The sequence below is a fragment of the Piliocolobus tephrosceles genome, chromosome 17 (assembly GCF_002776525.5).
Source record: "Piliocolobus tephrosceles isolate RC106 chromosome 17, ASM277652v3, whole genome shotgun sequence".
NCBI classification, from domain to species: Eukaryota; Metazoa; Chordata; class Mammalia; order Primates; family Cercopithecidae; genus Piliocolobus; species Piliocolobus tephrosceles.
Window position 1 is genome coordinate 10,846,990 of NC_045450.1, and position 17,412 is coordinate 10,864,401.

General features: G+C 49.6%; 1 protein-coding gene across 14 annotated transcripts in view; it reads left to right on the plus strand.

Annotated features, from left to right (window-relative positions):
* The first annotated feature begins 2,423 nt into the window (after window positions 1-2,423).
* Window positions 2,424-17,412, plus strand: part of CIITA (class II major histocompatibility complex transactivator) — a 60,415-nt gene continuing 45,426 nt past the window's right edge. For 3 of the 14 annotated variants that reach the window (XM_023231154.3, XM_023231155.3, XM_023231162.3), the window contains exon 1: window positions 2,466-2,769. In XM_023231154.3, the coding sequence (XP_023086922.1) occupies window positions 2,487-2,769 (283 nt within the window). In that variant the 5' untranslated portion in view covers window positions 2,466-2,486. The other 11 variants (XM_023231157.3, XM_023231159.3, XM_023231158.3 and 8 more) reach the window with 9 other exon arrangements.

Here is a 17,412-nt window from a genome sequence, read left to right on the forward strand (position 1 = left end):
AGAGTACAGTGGCTCTCGATATCGGCTCACTGCAACCTCTGCCTCCTGGGTTCAAGCAATTCTCTGTCTCCGCCTCCTGAGTAACTGAGATTACAAGCGCCCGCAAACATCCCCAGCTAATTTCTGTACTTTTAGTAGAGACAGTGTTTCACCATGTTGGCCAGGCTGGTCCTGAACTCCTGACCTTGTGATCCACCTGCCTTGGCCTCCCAAAGTGCTGGGATTACAGGCATGAGCCACTGCACCTGGCCTATATCAAGTAATACTGTATTGAACACAGGACATTAGGGATATGTCATAAACACCCTGGATTCTGTTATAATCTGAACAGTGTTAATATTTTTTGATTTTATTTCAGTAGGGATATAACTTGGCTGGAATCAAATGCAAAATCTCCTACCCCTACACCCATTGCAGCTCAAAATTTAGCTGAGCCTTAGCTGAGCTGCTTGGACTCTGACCTATGAATACATACGTGGTCCAGAGGCCAGCCAGATATTTGGGCAGTTACACACAGAATTTGGGGCTACTCTTTTCTCCCTCTCTGTCTGGGATTTCTACTTTCCAGTAGCTATTTTTGCCCCAAATTTTATCCTCTGATTGTAAAGAGCAGTAAACCTTTCCTTTTTTTTTTTTTGAGATAGAGTCTCACTCTGTGGCCCAGGCTAAAGGACAGTGGCACTATCATAGCCCACTGCAACCTCAACCTCTCCAGGCTCAAGTGAGCCTCCCACCTCAGCCTTCCAAGTAGCTGGGACCACAGGTATGAGCCACCACACCCAGTTAACTCTTGTAATTTTAGCAGAGATGGGGTTTCTCCATGTTACCCAGGCTGGTCTCAAACCCCTAGGCCCAAACAATCCTCCCTCCTCGGCCTCCCAAAATCCTGGGATTATAGGTATGAGCCACCATGCCCAGCCTTTTTTTTTTTTCCTTTCTTAAATAAGAGTCTTAACTGCACAGCACTGATTGAAATTTGCCTTTAGACTAAACTCATAAACTAGGAAATTCACTGGTGATATACTTATTTTCCATGTGCTGACTCTCTTCCGGTATCTGCCTGGCCTGTCACTCTCCAGTGCCTTCAGATAGTTGTTTCTTATATTCTCCCCAGAGTTTATAGTTGTTACCTGTGGTAGTGATCATATGGGAGCTGGTCAGCCATATTGGAAAGGGAAATCCTTTGTCTCATTTAAGTGAATAATGCAAATGGCCCCATCTGAGAGATGGTAGTCCTGAGTCTGGAAGGAAACAAAGTCACGGCATGTTACAGAATGGGCAGGAGAACACTCGCCTATAAGTTCTTTAAAACTGGGTTGGGGATTTTTAGAATCATAAACCAGACTGGCTTCTATGCAAATCCTCAGTTTTGTGCATTAGTGAGTTGGGGAAAGTCTTAACAAATAGTGTTCGTTAAGTGCTTATTAGGTCCAGTGTTAAGCCCCTTAAATGCACATGAGCTTGGATTGCTTTTAGTGGGAAATTTTGCAGGTGAGGAGACTGAGGTTTTGTGAGGTTAAACTCAAGGTGATAGTAGTTTGCATGATTAATCACTAATAACAATAACGATGGCTTGTATTTATTGTATTATTATCATGTTGCAGATAATGCACTAGGGACTCTATTTATGTTATCTCATTTAATCTTCCTAACAACCCTATAATGTAAGTAGTGTTAACAAACAGAGACTAAAAATGCTAAGTAAGGCAGGCTGGTGGCTCACACCTGTAATCCCAGCACTTTGGGAGGCTGAGGCAAGAGGATCACTTGAGCCTAGGAATTCAAGACCAGTTTAGGAAACAGTGTGAGACACTGTCTCTGCTAAAAATAAAAAACAAACAATTAACGGGGCATGATGGTGTGAGTCTGTAGTCCCAGCTACGCGGGAAACAGAGATGGGAGGTTCGTTTGAGACCGGGAACTTGAGGCTGCAGTGAGTTATGATCACGCCACTGCACACCAGCCTGGGCAACAGAGCAAGACCCTGCCAAAAAAAAAAAAAAAAATGCTATGTAACATGCCCAAAGTCACATAATTGTCAAGGAGCAGATCTGGGACTTGAACATAGGCAGATTAGCTCCAACCCTATTTGCTTAACCTCTATACCACAATGCCTTCTTGCTATGATAAAACATCTGAAAAGACCTATTACCCTATAGGTCCTCTACGGAGGCATGTTGCCTTCCTCTTAGAAATACGAGATTGGCTGCAACAGAATACTGTGGGCTTCTCTGGCACATGCACCTGGGTAGGACCCAGAGAATATCTGTGGAGTCTGAATCAACCCAAAAGCCAATATCCATCCGTTCATCAGGAACCCCGGCCTACAACACAAAAGAGGAAATCTTCCTAAGTAGAAATAAACTGTAATAAATTGCAGAGGTTCCCTCGTCCTGGTTTTCACTTCATGTTTTGGATGCTGCACGCCGGGTGAGCGGAGATCCCAGGCACTGGCCAGGGCAGCTGCCCTGACTCCAAGGGCTGCCATGAACAACTTCCAGGCCATCCTGACTCAGGTGCGAATAGTGCTCTCCAGCCATCAGCCCAGCCAGGTGCAGGCACTCTTGGACCACCTGCTGAAGGAGGAGCTCCTCTCCAGGGAATACCACTGCACTCTGCTCCATGAGCCTGATAGTGAGGCCCTGGCCAGGAAGATCTCTTTGACCCTACTAGAGAAAGGAGACCTGGACTTGGCCCTCCTGGGGTGGGCCCGGAGTGGGCTGCAGCCCCCAGCAGCCGAGAGGGGCCCCAGCCACAGTGACCATGATGGTAAGTTGGCATCACTTTTAATCAAAGAGCAATGACAGACTGTAGGCAGCTCAAGGATTTTCCCTCCTCTCTGAAAGGGAAGTCAACGGGAAGGCAGACTGGTGTATGGTGAGCTGGCAGGAGCAGTGAAAACTTGGAGCACTATCTTTGTTGCTGGGTGTGCCGGAGCGTACGGTGTGCTTCCCACTCTGCTGGAAGGAAACATCCCAGGGGCCTGCAGTCAGATGCCTGCTTGGGTTCAGTCACTGAGCCCTGATGATACATCAACATTAATGGGGCATGGATGGACAGGTCAGCTCCTGCCTTCAAGGGGCCCACAGTCTAGTGGGATGCGGGCACAATCAGTGTGAGTCAAAAAGAGAGAAATGGGGCGGGGCGCAGTAGCTCATGCCTATAATCCCAGCACTTTGGGAGGCCAAGGCAAGTGGATCACCTGAGATCAGTTCAACATTAGCCTGGCCAACATGGCAAAACCCTGTCTCTACTAAAAAATACAAAAATCAGTCAGACATCTTGGTGGGTGCCTGTAGTCCCAGCTACTCAGGAGGCTGAGGCAGGAGAATTGCTTGAACTCGGAAGGCAGAGGTTGCAATGAGGCAAGATTGTGCTACTGCACTCCAGTCTCGGCAACAGAGGGAGACTCCATCTAAAAAAAAATAGAGAAATGGAGTGCAGGGAAAGGAGGAGCCAGAGAAAGAGCTGAAAGCAGAGCTCACCTTGTGTGTATGTGTGTGCATGAGCATGTGTGCGTTTGCATGCATTTGCTTATGTGTGCATGTGGGTGTCTGTGTGACACACAGAGACAGAAACTGAGAGACAGAGGGAGAGCGAGAAAGGAAGGGAGAGAAAGACAGACAGAAAGAGACAGATAGACAGGCAGAGACAGGGAGAAAAGGGAGGGAGAGGAAGGAAAGGGGAGGCTGACGGAGGAAAAGAAAAAGGGAGAAGGTGGGGGAAAGAAAGATGAGAAACAGAGAATAAGAACTGGCTTAGAGGGAGACAGAATGAATGCCTTATTTTTAAGAGCATTGGTGACACAATCATCTTAAACCGGAAAGACAAGCCTGCACTGTACTCTGTCCACTCATATTCTTGGCTCCTCCAACTTTTTGTGTCTCCTACCCAGTTACAAAGAAATCCTCCCTTCATTGCAATGTCACAACTTTCTTTCTTTTTTTTTGAGACAGAGTCTGTTTGGTTGCCCAGGCTGCAGTGTAGTGGCACGATCACAGCTCACTGCAGCCTCAACTTGCGGTGCTGAAGTGATCCTCCCACCTCAGCCTCCCAACTAGCTGGGACCACAGGCAGGCACCACTATGCCTGGATACTTTTTAAAAATTATTTTTTGGAGACATGAGGTCTCACTGTGTTGACCAGGCTGCTCACAATCCCCTGAGCTCAAGTGATCCTCCCGCCTTGGCCTCCCAAAGTGCTGGGCTTACAGGCGCGAGCCACCGCATCCGACCTGGTCATAACTTTCTAAAGACGATGTTTGTTCTATCTCCTTCTGAAACGCAACTCTTGAGAGAATAACAGTGATTGACATTTATTGAGTACTTAGTGTGCCAGAAACGTCCTAACCACAATCTAGAACCCTCTTACTTACTTCCCCCTTGACCTTGAACCCTTTGATCCTCATTCGTATTTAACACTTAAAGAAGAAAACAGACTCTGCCCAGTGGTGACACAACTTGCCCAGGTCCACCAGGTGGGAAGTGGTGAAGGCTAGATTTGAAGACAGACAAGCTTTGATCTTCAACTTAAACTTCACGGCATCAAATACGTTTTTGGCGGCCTTATCTTGGGCACCAGATCAATGCTGTTTACCAACTTTCCTGCCAAGGCATACATTTCTACGGGGTTGGCTCTTTTTGTGGTCAAATTCTCACCCAAGTGGTTTCCATCGTCTCTTGGCCTCATGTTTCATTCTCTTCCTCCTAACAGACAGCTAGGCAAGGGGGCATCTTTACCACCCAAACGTTCTCCCTTGGCTTCTCAACAGGGGTTCAGACAGCCAGTGTGGTCTCGATGGCGGCACAGATGCCAACTGGGGGAGAAGCCAGAACCTTCCTCTCTCCCTGGCTGCAGCCCCTCCCGCCCCAGCCACATGTGCCTTCACAGGCTGCTGCCGGACACTCCAGCCCCTCCTACCCCCTCCTTCCGAGAGTGCTGGTTCCTGTTATTTAACTGTGTTTCCTCCCTCGGGAGGTAATATTTTTATTTCTGATCTCACGTGACTCCAGAAAGTGGAACTGCACTCAGGGCCCAGTGTGGTCTTCAGGGAGCTGGGAGGGGTATAGGGCAAATTGCTTTTTTCCTGCTTTCTCTTTCTGCCCTCCAGCCAGCTTCCCTCCAGGGCCGCCAGTCCTGACCCTCTACAATTGGGAGGTGTGCTGGCTGCTGGACAGCTCTCAGAGGGGAAGAAAGAGGACAGGGCAAGAGAATTGCATGGTTTGTAAACAAAGGGCACGGACTCATTTTTATGGGGGTTCAGAAAAGGAAATCATCCATGTGGGGATTTTGTGACCCTCCCTCCGAACCACTCTATAACGACCTTGGCCCTCTGCTGTGCTAAACGCTCCACTGGCTCCCACGTCACTCAGAGAAAAAGCTAAATCTGGACAACGGCCCACAATCTGGACAATTTCCCACCTCATCACCTCCCTGCTGTCATCCCCTACTCCTGTCTGCCTCGTTCATCTACTCCAGCCACGCTGGCACCCTTGCTGTTCCTCGGACATGCTCAGCACACCGTCTGCCTCAGAACCTTTGCACATGCCATTCCCTCTGCCTGGAGCACTCTTCTCCGAGCACTCTCTTGGTCAACCTCCTAAATTCCTTCTACTCTTTGCACCTTATCAACGAGGCCTGCCCTGACCAAACCATTTGGAATTGCAACTCCTCCCTCCACACTCTGAGCCCCCTCCCCAGATTGATTTTTTTTCCCCACTTTTTTTTTTTTTTATAGAGTCTCACTCTATCACCCAGGCTGGAGTGCAGTGGTGAGATCTCAGCTCACTGCAACCTCCACCGCCTGGGTTCAAGCAGTTCTCATGCCTTAGCCTCCCAAATAGCTGGGATTACAGGTGTAAGCCACTACGCCAGGCTAATTTTTGTATTTTTAGAGACAGTGTTTCACCACGTTGGCCAGGCTGGTCTTGAACTCCTGACCTCAAGTGATCCGTCCACCCCACAAAGTACTGGGATTACAGGCATGAGCCACTGCGCCTGGCCCCCCACCTTCTGTATATCTTACTTTCGTATTGTGTGTGTGTTGTTTATTGTTTGACCCTCTCACTGAAAAATAAACTCCACGTGGACATGGATCTATGTTTTGATCACAGTATGTCCCAAATACCTAGCACAGGGCCTGAGCACACGGTAGGTATGCAATATATATTTGTTGACTATTAAGTGGATGGGTGGGTGGATGGGTGGGTGGATGGATGAATGGATAGTTCATGTAATACCATTATTCCTCCTTTACTAACGAGTAAACTGAGGTACAGAGAAGTTAAGTGATTTGCCTCTGGTCATGTTCTGAAGAGGGAGACTATGGGGTCTCATGAGTCCTGGCCAATTGCTGTACTTTCTGCAAAAAAAGTACTGTTTTGGCTTCCTCTCCTAAACAACCCAAGGGGCTACCGTAAATCTACCCCAAATAGGTCGGCAATCTTCAAAGTGAAATTGATGATTCAGAAGGCACCTTCAGATATTGCAGTGCCTTAGTTGCAATTGTGCAGAAAGCCCAATTCTGGAAATGGGAGCTTAGGGGTTTCGCTCTATGCTACACAGAGCAACCTCTGTGCATCCAGCCCCCGGAAAGCTCCAGTGAGTCCCAAGAGTCAAGGTCCTTGCCCTGGAGGAACTCAGGTGCCTCAATAGGAAGTTAAAGCAAACATTCAGGCAGTCCCTGGTCAACAGTGGGTGACAACATCAGGACAACACCTGTCAGAAGCCAAAGAAGGGGGAGCTAGGATGGGTGATGATGGAAAAAGAACCAGGCTGGAGGCTGGACAGCTGGACAGCTCTGGGTCTGAGGCCATCCTCTGCTCTTTACACACCATGTGACCTTGGCCACATGACTAGACCACTTGGAATCTTAGTTTCTTCATCTCTGAAATGGGAGCAATGATACGAATCTCCCAGGGCTCTAGTGGGTTAAATGAGATGGTAGGTAGAAACCTTCCAAGGCAGTGCTTGACATTAGGTCGCACTGTATAAACACCAGACCACTATAAGGAGGATAACAGCAAGGAGAATTGAACACGAAGAAGATAAACTGGGGGTTTGAAGCACCGAGAAAAATAATTACTGCAGTCTCACTGGGGGCCCCAAACAATATCTGGACACCTACTCTGTGCAAGACACAGTGCTGAGTGCTTGGATACTGTGCATATTTGAGAACTGAATCAATGTGGCCCCTGTCCTTGGGTTGAGGCATTGAAATAGCACATGGGCCATGTCCTCAGACAGCCTGAGTGCCTGTCCTGCCTTCCCAATTCCAAGAGGTATGACTCTGAGCACTTCCCGGGCACCCCGCCTCAGTTTCCCCACCTATACAGTGGAGATGATAATAGCATTCAGAGTCACTGATCTAAGGGCTCAGGGACATCACTCAGTGTAAGACCCATGCATTTCCTGCAAGAGGAAGCTGGTTCTGACTCAGCCCCGAGGCTGGCGTCTGAGGCAACCACAAGCCCAACATGAATGGTGGAAAGATGACTCTAAGTGGGGGCAGACTCAGCTGGCCTTAGGTTTGACCATGGATGGCGCAGCACGAAGGGGCCCATTTTGCACACTTTCTCAGAGGCTGTAGGGCACCCCTGCCAGGGTCTTATCTTTTATTGATTCCTTTGACTCTACTTTGTTGGTTGTTTTTGTTGTTCTGTTTTCATTGTGTGGTATTTTCGCCCATGAGGTCTCAGTTCTAGGAATAAAAGAACAAAGCCTCCCTCTAGGAAGTTGATTGATTTATTGGAAAGGCAGGAACACTCCACAAATCGCTAAGCTCCCTTCCTCCAGCTTCCTTCCCCATCTGATCCTTTGGATGTGAGAAACCAGAGCTGTGACACACCAGAGAGGATCGAGGCTGTGCCCTCCCTCCTTCTGGGCTTCCTTTCCTGAGAACCAGCCCCTGTTCTGATCCTGGGAACCTCCTTTGCCTCAGGGAAGGGGATGTGTTGGTGAGGAACTAACTCAAGCCTTTCACCTTGGACTGCTTCTCCGGCCCTCTACCTCAGGAACCACAGAAGGAGACACACCTGCATCTGGAAGCTGGCATTTCCCCATGGGTTTTCCCAGGCTAGACTGTTCCAAACACAGCTTGCCCCCAAGCCTGGCACTTCTCCAACCAGGGACGGTTTCTGTTCTCTGTTGCTATGACCTTGAACAGTTCACCTGCGTTCCTTACTGTCTACTTTCCCATCCACCTACCTGCCTGCCCTCCAACTTTCCTGATCTGTCTATTTACCTTCTCATATCTACTTCTTTTTATTATTGTTATTATCATTATTCTCACCCTGTCTTTTTTTTTAATTTTTTTTTTTTTGGCTGGGGGACAGAGTCTTGCTTTGTAGCCCAGGCTGGAATGCAGTGGCATGATCTCAGCTCATTGTAACCTCTGCCTCCCGGATTCAAGCAATTCTCCTGCCTCAGCCTCCCGAATAGCTAGGATCACAGGCACCTGCCACCATGCCCAGCTAATTTTTGTATTTTTAGTAAAGACAGGGTTTTGTCATGTTGGCCAAGCCAGTCTGAAACTCCTGACCTCAAGCATTCCACCCATCTCAGTTTCCCAAAATGCTGGGATTATAGGCTTGAGCCACCGTGCCCAGCCTCTTGCCCTGTCTTATGGCGGTAATCTACTTCTCAATTTATCTATTTATATCTACTATCTACATACTTATATACTTACTTACTCATGTCTACTTATCAGTTAATCAATTTCTCTACCTACCTAATCACCCATATATTTCCCATATATTTACATGTCAAAGTATTTCCCTGCCTTCCTACCAACTAAGCCCCCTATACAACAATCCATCAGTAGGTCCAGGTTCTCATATACTCTCCCATGTTCCTCCCTAATTTGAATACATAGCAGTTGTATTCTACTCACCTATCTCCCTGTTCATCGATCTCTTTTCCTCCCTTTCTCACCTCCTTTCTTTCCTTCTCCTGAATCATTTATTTAGCACCTGCTAGAAATTATGGTGGACTCCCCATCCAGTGCTCTTTCACCAAAAAGCATGAGATGAAGAAGTACTTTCAATCTAGTAGGGGAGGAATCTTCATCCATTTGGAACTGGAGGCTGCCTTGATCATTCAAATCTAAAACTCGATCCATTCCTTCAAATGGTCTTGGAATAGTGTGTCTTTTATTTTATTATTTTTATTTTTTATTTTTTTCGAGAGGGAGTCTGGCTCTGTCGCCCAGGCTGGAGTACAGTGGCATGATCTCAGCTCACTGCAAGCTCCGCCTCCCGGGTTCATGCCATTCTCTTGCCTCAGCCTCCCAAAGTAGCCGGGACTACTGGCAACCGCCACCACGCCTGGCTAATTTTTTGTATTTTTAGTGGAGATGGGGTTTCACCGTGTTAGCTAGGATGGTCTCCATCTCCTGACCTCGTGATCCGCCCGCCTCGGCCTCCCAAAGTGCTGGGATTACAGGTGTTAGCCACCGCGCCCGGCCTATTTTATTTTATTTTTTGAGACAGGGTCTTGCTCTGTCACCAAGGCTGGAGCACAGCGGTGCAATCAAAGCTTGCTACAGCCTCAACCTTCTGGGCTCAAGTCATCCTCCCATGTCAGCCTCCCAAGTAGCTGGGACTACAGGCATGCACCACTCTGCCAGGCTAATTTTTTTTATTTGTTGTAGAGATGAGGTCTCGATGTGTTGCGCATGGCTGGTCTCAAACTTCTGGGCTCAAGCGACATGCCTGCCTTAGCCTCCCAAAGTGCAGTGTGCACCCAGCCTGATGACGTGTCTTTCAAATGCTCAGTTCTGTGTAGGTATTGGGGTGAGCGTAGAAAATTAAAGACCTGGCCCTAGGCATTAACAGATTTATGGTCTAATCAGAGGTAGCAGGGATGATGCTTATGAACTTGAAAGTTGAAGTTTTATTGCCAAACAATGTTGCAGCAAGTTTTGTAAAACCCAGCAAAGCAAAAAATTATAGTTAGCTGGAGGCGCAATGAAGTTGGGAACTCGAGCTTTGCAGGATGGCTAAAATATAGGCCAAAAGAGAGAAGGCAGGAGAGCAGCGCAGGGAGGGAGCAAGCGCCCAGCATTCTCCCTTGGCTTGCAGGGAACAAAGGTGCAAAGGTAGGATTGAGCAGAATCTGTTTTGGGAGACTGCAGCAAGCACTGGCAATTTTTCCAGAACACTGTTCTTTTCTTGGAAGACCAAGTTCCTCCCCATCTCCCCCTGGGACTTGGCAGGGGACCCCACTATGGGTTATAGTGGTTGCTGCCATGCTAGATTCTGACTCAAGACAAATACATTCAGATCCTTAGAGCAAGACTGGCTTCAGCAGCACCTCTCCTGACAGGGGTCCTCTCTCAGGACAGAACTGACTTTGTCCCAAGCAGACCTGGGGTCGGGGAATCCTCATCACCTCTGCAAGAGTTTGTTGTTGTTGTTGTTGTTGTTGGTGGTGGTGGTGGTGTTTGAGATGGAGTCTCACTCTGTTGCCCAGGCTGGAGTGCAATGGTGTGATCTCGGCTCACTACAACCTCCACCTCCTGGGTTCAAGCAATTCTCCTGCCTCAGTCTCCTGAGTAGCTGGGATTACAGGCATGAACCACCACTCCTGGATAATTTTTCTATTCTTAGTAGAGACAGGGTTTCACCATGTTGGCCAGGCTGTTTTCGAATTCCTGACCTCAAGTGATCCATCCACCTGAGTCTCCTAAAGTGCTGAGGTTACAGGTGTGAGTCGCCGTGTCCAGCCTGCAGGAGTCTTTAAGAGGCAGCAGCAAGGAGGCAGGTGTTTCAACAGAGAAGAAGCCTGCGGTGGGCTTCACTCCTCCTCCTGCTCTTTACCCCCATTCACTCAGTGCCAGAGGTTGTCATTCTGCCTCTGAGCCATCCTGCCCGCTCCCTCTCCATCCCCGAACCCTCATCTGCCTGTGCTGAAATTCAGCTCAGCTCCTGGCTGGGTACCACTGCTACTCATCTCTAGCCTCTCTACCCTGGTGCCTCCGGGTGCCAAAGTGCATCCTCTGCCATCAGCCAAACACATGGGTTGACGGGTGTCACTTGCTCTGCTCACAGACCTACACTGACACAGGCATCGTCAGGTTCAGGTCTTGTGGAAAAGACCTGGGTCTGGAGGAGTCAAGGAAGATGTTAATGAGGAAGGTGGTACTGAAATGAACGTCTGGTACAGGGAAGATATACCAGGCAGCTGCAGTCATCCAGGTGAGCGTTGGTAGTTGCGGCTGGCCCATTCTAAGTTTCAAAGCTGCCCTGGCCATCGGTCTGAGGGCGAGATGGGGGGACATCAGAGCCAGCTATCTCTGAGAACAGAAAGGGACCCCCATATGGGACCTCAAGACGGCTGAGCAGTCAGAGGTGCCTCTCCCGTGGCACCAGGTCATAGGATAATGAGACTTCTTAGAATTTCTTTCTTTCTCTTTCTTTCTTTCTCTCTCTGCTTCCTTCCTTCCTTCCTTCCTTCCTTCCTTCCTTCCTTCCTTCCTTCCTTCCTTCCTTCCTTCCTTCTCTCTCTCTCTCTCTCTCTTCCTTCCTTCCTTCCTTCCTTCCTTTCTTTCTTTTTTGAAACTGAGTCTCTCTGTGTCACCCAGGCTTGAGTGCAGTGGCACCATCTAAGCTCACTGCAACCTCCGCCTCCTGGGTTCATGTGATTCTCGTCCTTCAGCCTCCCGAGTAGCACACGCACCATCACGCCCAGGCTAATTTTTGTACTTTTAGTAGAGACAGGGTTTTGCCATGTTGGCCAGGCTGGTCTTGAACTCCTGACCTCAAATGATCTGCCCGCCTCAGCCTCCCAAAGTGCATTACAGGCATAAGCCACTGCGCCTGGCCCTTCTTAGAATTTCTGACATTCACCATGTCCGTTTGTTAGCCCCACCAAGCAAGGCTGTTTCAAATTTGTCCAGCAATTTGTCCAGCACTTCTTATTTGTCCAGCAATTTCCACCCCCCTCCACACCCCAGGACTTCTGAAAACAGTGAAGCTTTCAAAGTAATCACCTTACAAAGAAGGGCATCATCCTCATTTCACATGTGGGGAAACTGAGGACCACAGAGAGGAAGTAAAGAGGCCAAGGTCACACACCTGCTAGTAAGTTCCCCGTCCAGTGCTCTTTCAGCAAAAATGCATGAGGCACGCAAGTCTTTGCTTCCAAACCTTCATTTCAGTACCACCTTCCTCATTTTTGTGTTTTCTGCATAACATCTTACTATTATTTATGACAGGGTATTTTTTTAACCACTCACCTTTTTTATTCACCTTTCGTTTCTTTTCTTTAAGAGAGACAGGATCTCATTCTGTTGCCCAGGCTGGAGTGTGTGGCATGATCGTAGCTCAGTGCAGCCTCGAACTCCTGGGCACACTCGATCCTCCCACCTCAGCCTCCAGGGTAGCTGGGACTACAGGTGTGCACCATCATACCTGGCTAATTAAAAAAAAAAAAAAATTATAGAAAAATTAGCTGGATATAGTGGCGAGTGCCTGTAATCCCAGCTAATCAGGAGGTTGAGGCAGGAGAATCACTTGAACCCGGGAGGCAGAGGTTGCAGTGAGCCAAGATCGTGCCATTGGACTCCAGCCTGGCAACAAGAGTGAAACTCTGTCTAAAAAATAATAATAATAATGATAATTTGTGGACATAGGGTCTCACTCTGTTGCCCAGGCTGGCCTCCAACTCCTGGCTTCAAGCAATCCCCCTGCTTTGGCCTCCCAAAATGTTGGAATTACAGGTATGAGCCACCTGGCCCAGATATCTGCTTTATTTTCAAATAAAACTTTACATTCCATTATAAAGGAAAAAAATGGCAAAAACAGGAGGTAACCATTAAACAAGAAAGAAGAGTGATGTTAGATTCTAGCAAGATACTGTTGACTGTAGAAGGCTCTGAGGCTAGAGAGCTGCTTTCTATAAAATGAAGTGATCATACATTAGAAGAGGCGTTAAAGACATGTTAGCACCAAACTGAGACTTCCTCCTTGATGCCATCAGGAGGATGGGCAGAGACTGGAAAAGACACTAACTTTCTCCCTGTGGGAGTCAGTATTATTTAGCTTCACATCGGTGGGTCATCCCAAACCATCTGGCTACAAGGGTACTATATTTGGGTCAAAACTCTTTTAGGTGTAATTTATGTTTTAGTCCAATATCTAGGGATGAAAATGACAGGTGGGCCACTTATGATCTCCAGGGAAATTCAGGGCAATTTCGTGTGGGGGTGGGCATGGTAGAGGGGAACGGCACCTAAGAAGTCCCCAACAGAGGCTCTCAGCTTGTCTTGAGGTATTTGAGGCAGCTATGATACTGGCCCCATCCTGCAGAGGATGGCAGATATTGGCAGCTGGCACCAGCGTGATTCCATTGTGATCATCATTTCTGAATGTCAGAGTGTTGAAGATTCCCCCAACAGACTTTCTGTGCGACTTTCTGTCTTCACCAAGTGCAATCCACCACAAGGAATTGAAATTAATTTCAGAGGCGTGGGGAGGGCTTAAGGGAGCATGGGAAAATTAGAGGGTGTTCAGAAACAGAAATCTGACAGCTTGGGGCCACCTTGCAGGGAGAGTTTTTTGACGGTCCCTCACTTGTTCCTTTGCATGTTGGCTTAGCTTGGCGAGCTCCCAACTGGTGACTGGCTAGTTATGAGGCTAGTGATGAGGCTGTGTGCCTCTGAGCTGGGCATCCAAAGGCATCCTTGGGGAATCTGAGGGCACGAGGAGGGGCTGCCAGACTCCAGGAGCTGCTGCCTGGCTGGAATTCCTACACCATGCGTTGCCTGGCTCCACACCCGGCTGGGTCCTACCTGTCAGAGCCCCAAGGTAAAAGGGCCGGGAAAGCATCTTAATTTAGAGTGCAGTCTCAGCTGGTCCTGCCATTCCAGATAAACAGAGAAACCATTCCGAATTGGGAGCGGGGATGAGGATGAGAACATGAGTCTGTCCTGCTGGGGCACGCCATTGGAAGATGTGAAAGACTTGTCTATTTTCTTCCACCGGAGGGAACCTTCAGGTCAGCCAGGTGTCTGGACTGTGAATCCTGTATCAGCACCGAAAGGTTCTAGAAGTCAGATTTTCAGGCAGTGTGTCATTAACTCTCAGCATGCTGGCCTGCCTCCACCCGCAGCAAGATCCTTTCTCATCCTTTTGGGTAAATACTGAGCACTGCTTCTGCAAGACAGGACCTCTGCCAAACTCTACTCCATCCCCAGAGAAGCAGGGAAACCAAAATTGGAGTCAGCCTTGAGGTGTAGCTGTTGAGCCCTTGGCAGCTGGTGAGAGCTGGCGGATGCTGCCATTCCCCCCGTTTTTTTTTTTTTTTTTTTTTTTTTTCCTGAGACGGAGTCTCGCTCTGTTGCCCAGGCTGGAGTGCAGTGACCGGATCTCAGCTCATTGCAATCTCCGCCTCCCGGGTTCACGCCATTCTCCTGCCTCAGCCTCCCAAGCAGCTGGGACTACAGGCGCCCACCACCTCGCCCAGCTAGTTTTTTTTTTTTTTTTTTGTATTTTTAGTAGAGACGGGGTTTCACCATGTTAGCCAGGATGGTCTCGATCTCCTGACCTTGTGATCCGCCCGTCTCGGCCTCCCAAAGTGCTGGGATTACAGGCGTGAGCCACCGCGCCCGGCCCATTCCCCCAGTTTTAAAATGGTGTTGTTAGAAAAGGGGCAGGGGACAAGGGGACAGATGGTGGGGAGAACACAGCGCAGACACCTAGCACTGGCTCTGAAGGCAGCATGGCAGCTCCACCGTTGGCTGGGAAGGGTGTGCCCCTGAAGAAGTTGTTTATATTCTCTGAGTCACTTTTCCTGGAGTGTAAAATGGACCTGTGGGAAAGCCTGTGTGATAGGGTAATGACGAGGGACCTAGCACACTGCCAAGTAGTTTGTAGGAACTGAATATCATCATAGGAGCTCAATTTTATTGGCATTGCTGTTGTTGATGGTTAAAGGGTTTAAGGGAGTGTGGGAAAATTAGAGAGTGTTCAGAAACAGAAATCTGACGGCTTGGGGCCACCTTGCAGGGAGAGTTTTTTGACGGTCCCTCACTTGTTTCTTTGCATGTTGGCTTAGCTTGGCGGGCTTCCGACTAGTGACTGGCTAGTGATGAGGCTGTGTGCTTCTGAGCTGGGCATCCGAAGGCATCTTTGGGGAAGCTGAGGGCACGAGGAGGGGCTGCCAGACTCCAGGAGCTGCTGCCTGGCTGAGATTCCTACACCATGCGTTGCCTGGCTCCACACCCTGCTGGGTCCTACCTGTCAGAGCCCCAAGGTAAAAGGGCCGGGAAAGCATCTTAATTTAGAGTGAGGTCTCAGCTGGTCCTGCCATTCCAGAGAAACAGGGAAAAGGTACCCCTTTTCTCAGACTCCCCTGAAGTGTATGGTTTACTCTGAACCCAGAGACTGATGACACGTCTGCCGGTGTTGCTGGGTGCAGCTATAAGTTACTAGGGGAAAGTGTTTGAGGGGGAGAAGTCAGAGGTGACTTTGCCCCCTCCCTCAATTCCAGATGAGGAAACACAGGCCTGAAAAGGGAAAGTGACCGCCTCAAGGTCTCATGCCCTGGAGGACCCAGCAGGAATCCAAGACCTCTGAAAAGGAAGGGCAGGACTCTTAACACCGCTGGGGGTGTGGTCATGGGGACACAGGTTTTCCATCCATGGAAGGCCCTGAAAGATTTTGTCTTCCTCCCTAGGGCCAGCATCAGAGGAGTGAATAGCTCAGTTCACTCCTCCATGTGCCCTGGGAGGTGGTTTGCCACTTTCACGGTTGGACTGACTTGGAGAGAAACAGAGAGCCACCCAGGGGTGGGGACGAGCTCTCTGCAAGTCATGGCTTACAGATCACTTGCCCAAGTGGCTCCCTAGCTCCTGGCTCCCGGCTCTGGGTCTGGGACTTTCCCCGAAGTGGAGCTGGCCACTGTGAGGAGCCGACTGGAGGTAGGGACCTCTTGAAGGGCCCAGGCAGTTGGGATGCCACTTCTGATAAAGCACGTGGTGGCCACAGTAGGTGTCCGGTTGCTCCACAGCCTGGCCAGCGTCTAGTGATGCAGAAAGAAAGTGAAAGGGAAAAGAACTGCGGGGAGGCGGAGAGGTAAGATGATAAGGGGACAAGCTGCCACAGACTCGCCGCCGCTCCAGAGCTGGCGGGAGGGAGAGGCCACCAGCAGCGCGTGCGGGAGCCCGGGGAACAGCAATAGCTGACCAAAGTCTCCTTTGCAGCCGCTAAGGTCGGGCTGAGAATCGAGGCTCCGAGACTGTTAGCTACTAGCTCAAGTTTACACAGTAAGTCTGGGAGAAGGGGGGATGGAATATGCAGAATGCAGACCTGGGAAACACCTCGTTTGCCGCATCCCTGGAACGACTCCGCGCGGGAACCGGGAGCTGGGAACCCGGGGCTTGGCTTGCTGTGCCCAGAGCTCCAGGGCCGTGGGCGGGTGGCAGGAAAGCCTGGCGGCAACTTCTGCAGAGAAGCTAGAGCGCAGACGGGGAGCGCGCAGCAGACACACGCCCCAGGCCACCCTTGGCCGACTCCGTGCGCCCGGGATCCTGCAGAGGTGCGCACCTGCGCGCGGAGGGAAACACGCGCCCTTCTTGTACGCCAGACCTTGGACCAGGGCCGCCCTTCTCTGAGCTTCACTTTCTCTGTTGGGTCATATTCCTGCTCTAACTCTGGAATCTTGGGTATTGGGCTTTCCAGGTGGGGGGCCTCTGTGCAGGGAGGCAGCAGGGAGCCAAACCTTTAACCTGAGGATGAGAGAAGTCCTCAACTCTCTTTGAACATCTTGGCGAAGGTGTGTGCTGTTGGGAGGGGTGGGGGAGGGGTCTCCTGGACTGAACCGATCTCTTGATCTCTCATTTCTGTATCTCGCTTTGGGGTCCTGAGTCACACCCTCTAAGGAGAGAGGCTAAAGGTCCTCGGAAAGCCAGCATACGAATGCCGGGGTGGGAGTGAGAAATTGGGTTTTCTTAGCGTCCAGGAAAGCAGGAATCGGAGCCACCATGCTTAGCTTTGTCTGAAACTCTTAAAAGCCTTGGTTCTCCTGAGTCCCACAGCCCCTCTCCACCCTAGGTGGCACAGGAGAAGCGGCAAAAGCCTAGAAGTTCAAGGCATGGCTCCCTCCCCAGTCGCAGCCTAAAGTTTCTAACTTTGGCAGGAAGTCTTCAGTCTCTGCTCCCCACTCCAAAGAAAAAACAAATAAATACTTCTCTGGAGAAAGGTTAAGGAAACTGGTACTTCTTCCTGTTGGAGAAAGAGGAGCCAGAGGAACTTGACTCCAACAAATGCTCACCTTGCAAACCCCCGGCTGCCTTAGGTAATGACCTGGTCTCCAAAAACCTCAGAACGTTTGGAGGCAGGGTCTTCAGAGATGACTGAGCTGGGAATCCCAGCCTTCCCACACATGAACATCACCTGGGATGATCAACCTGTT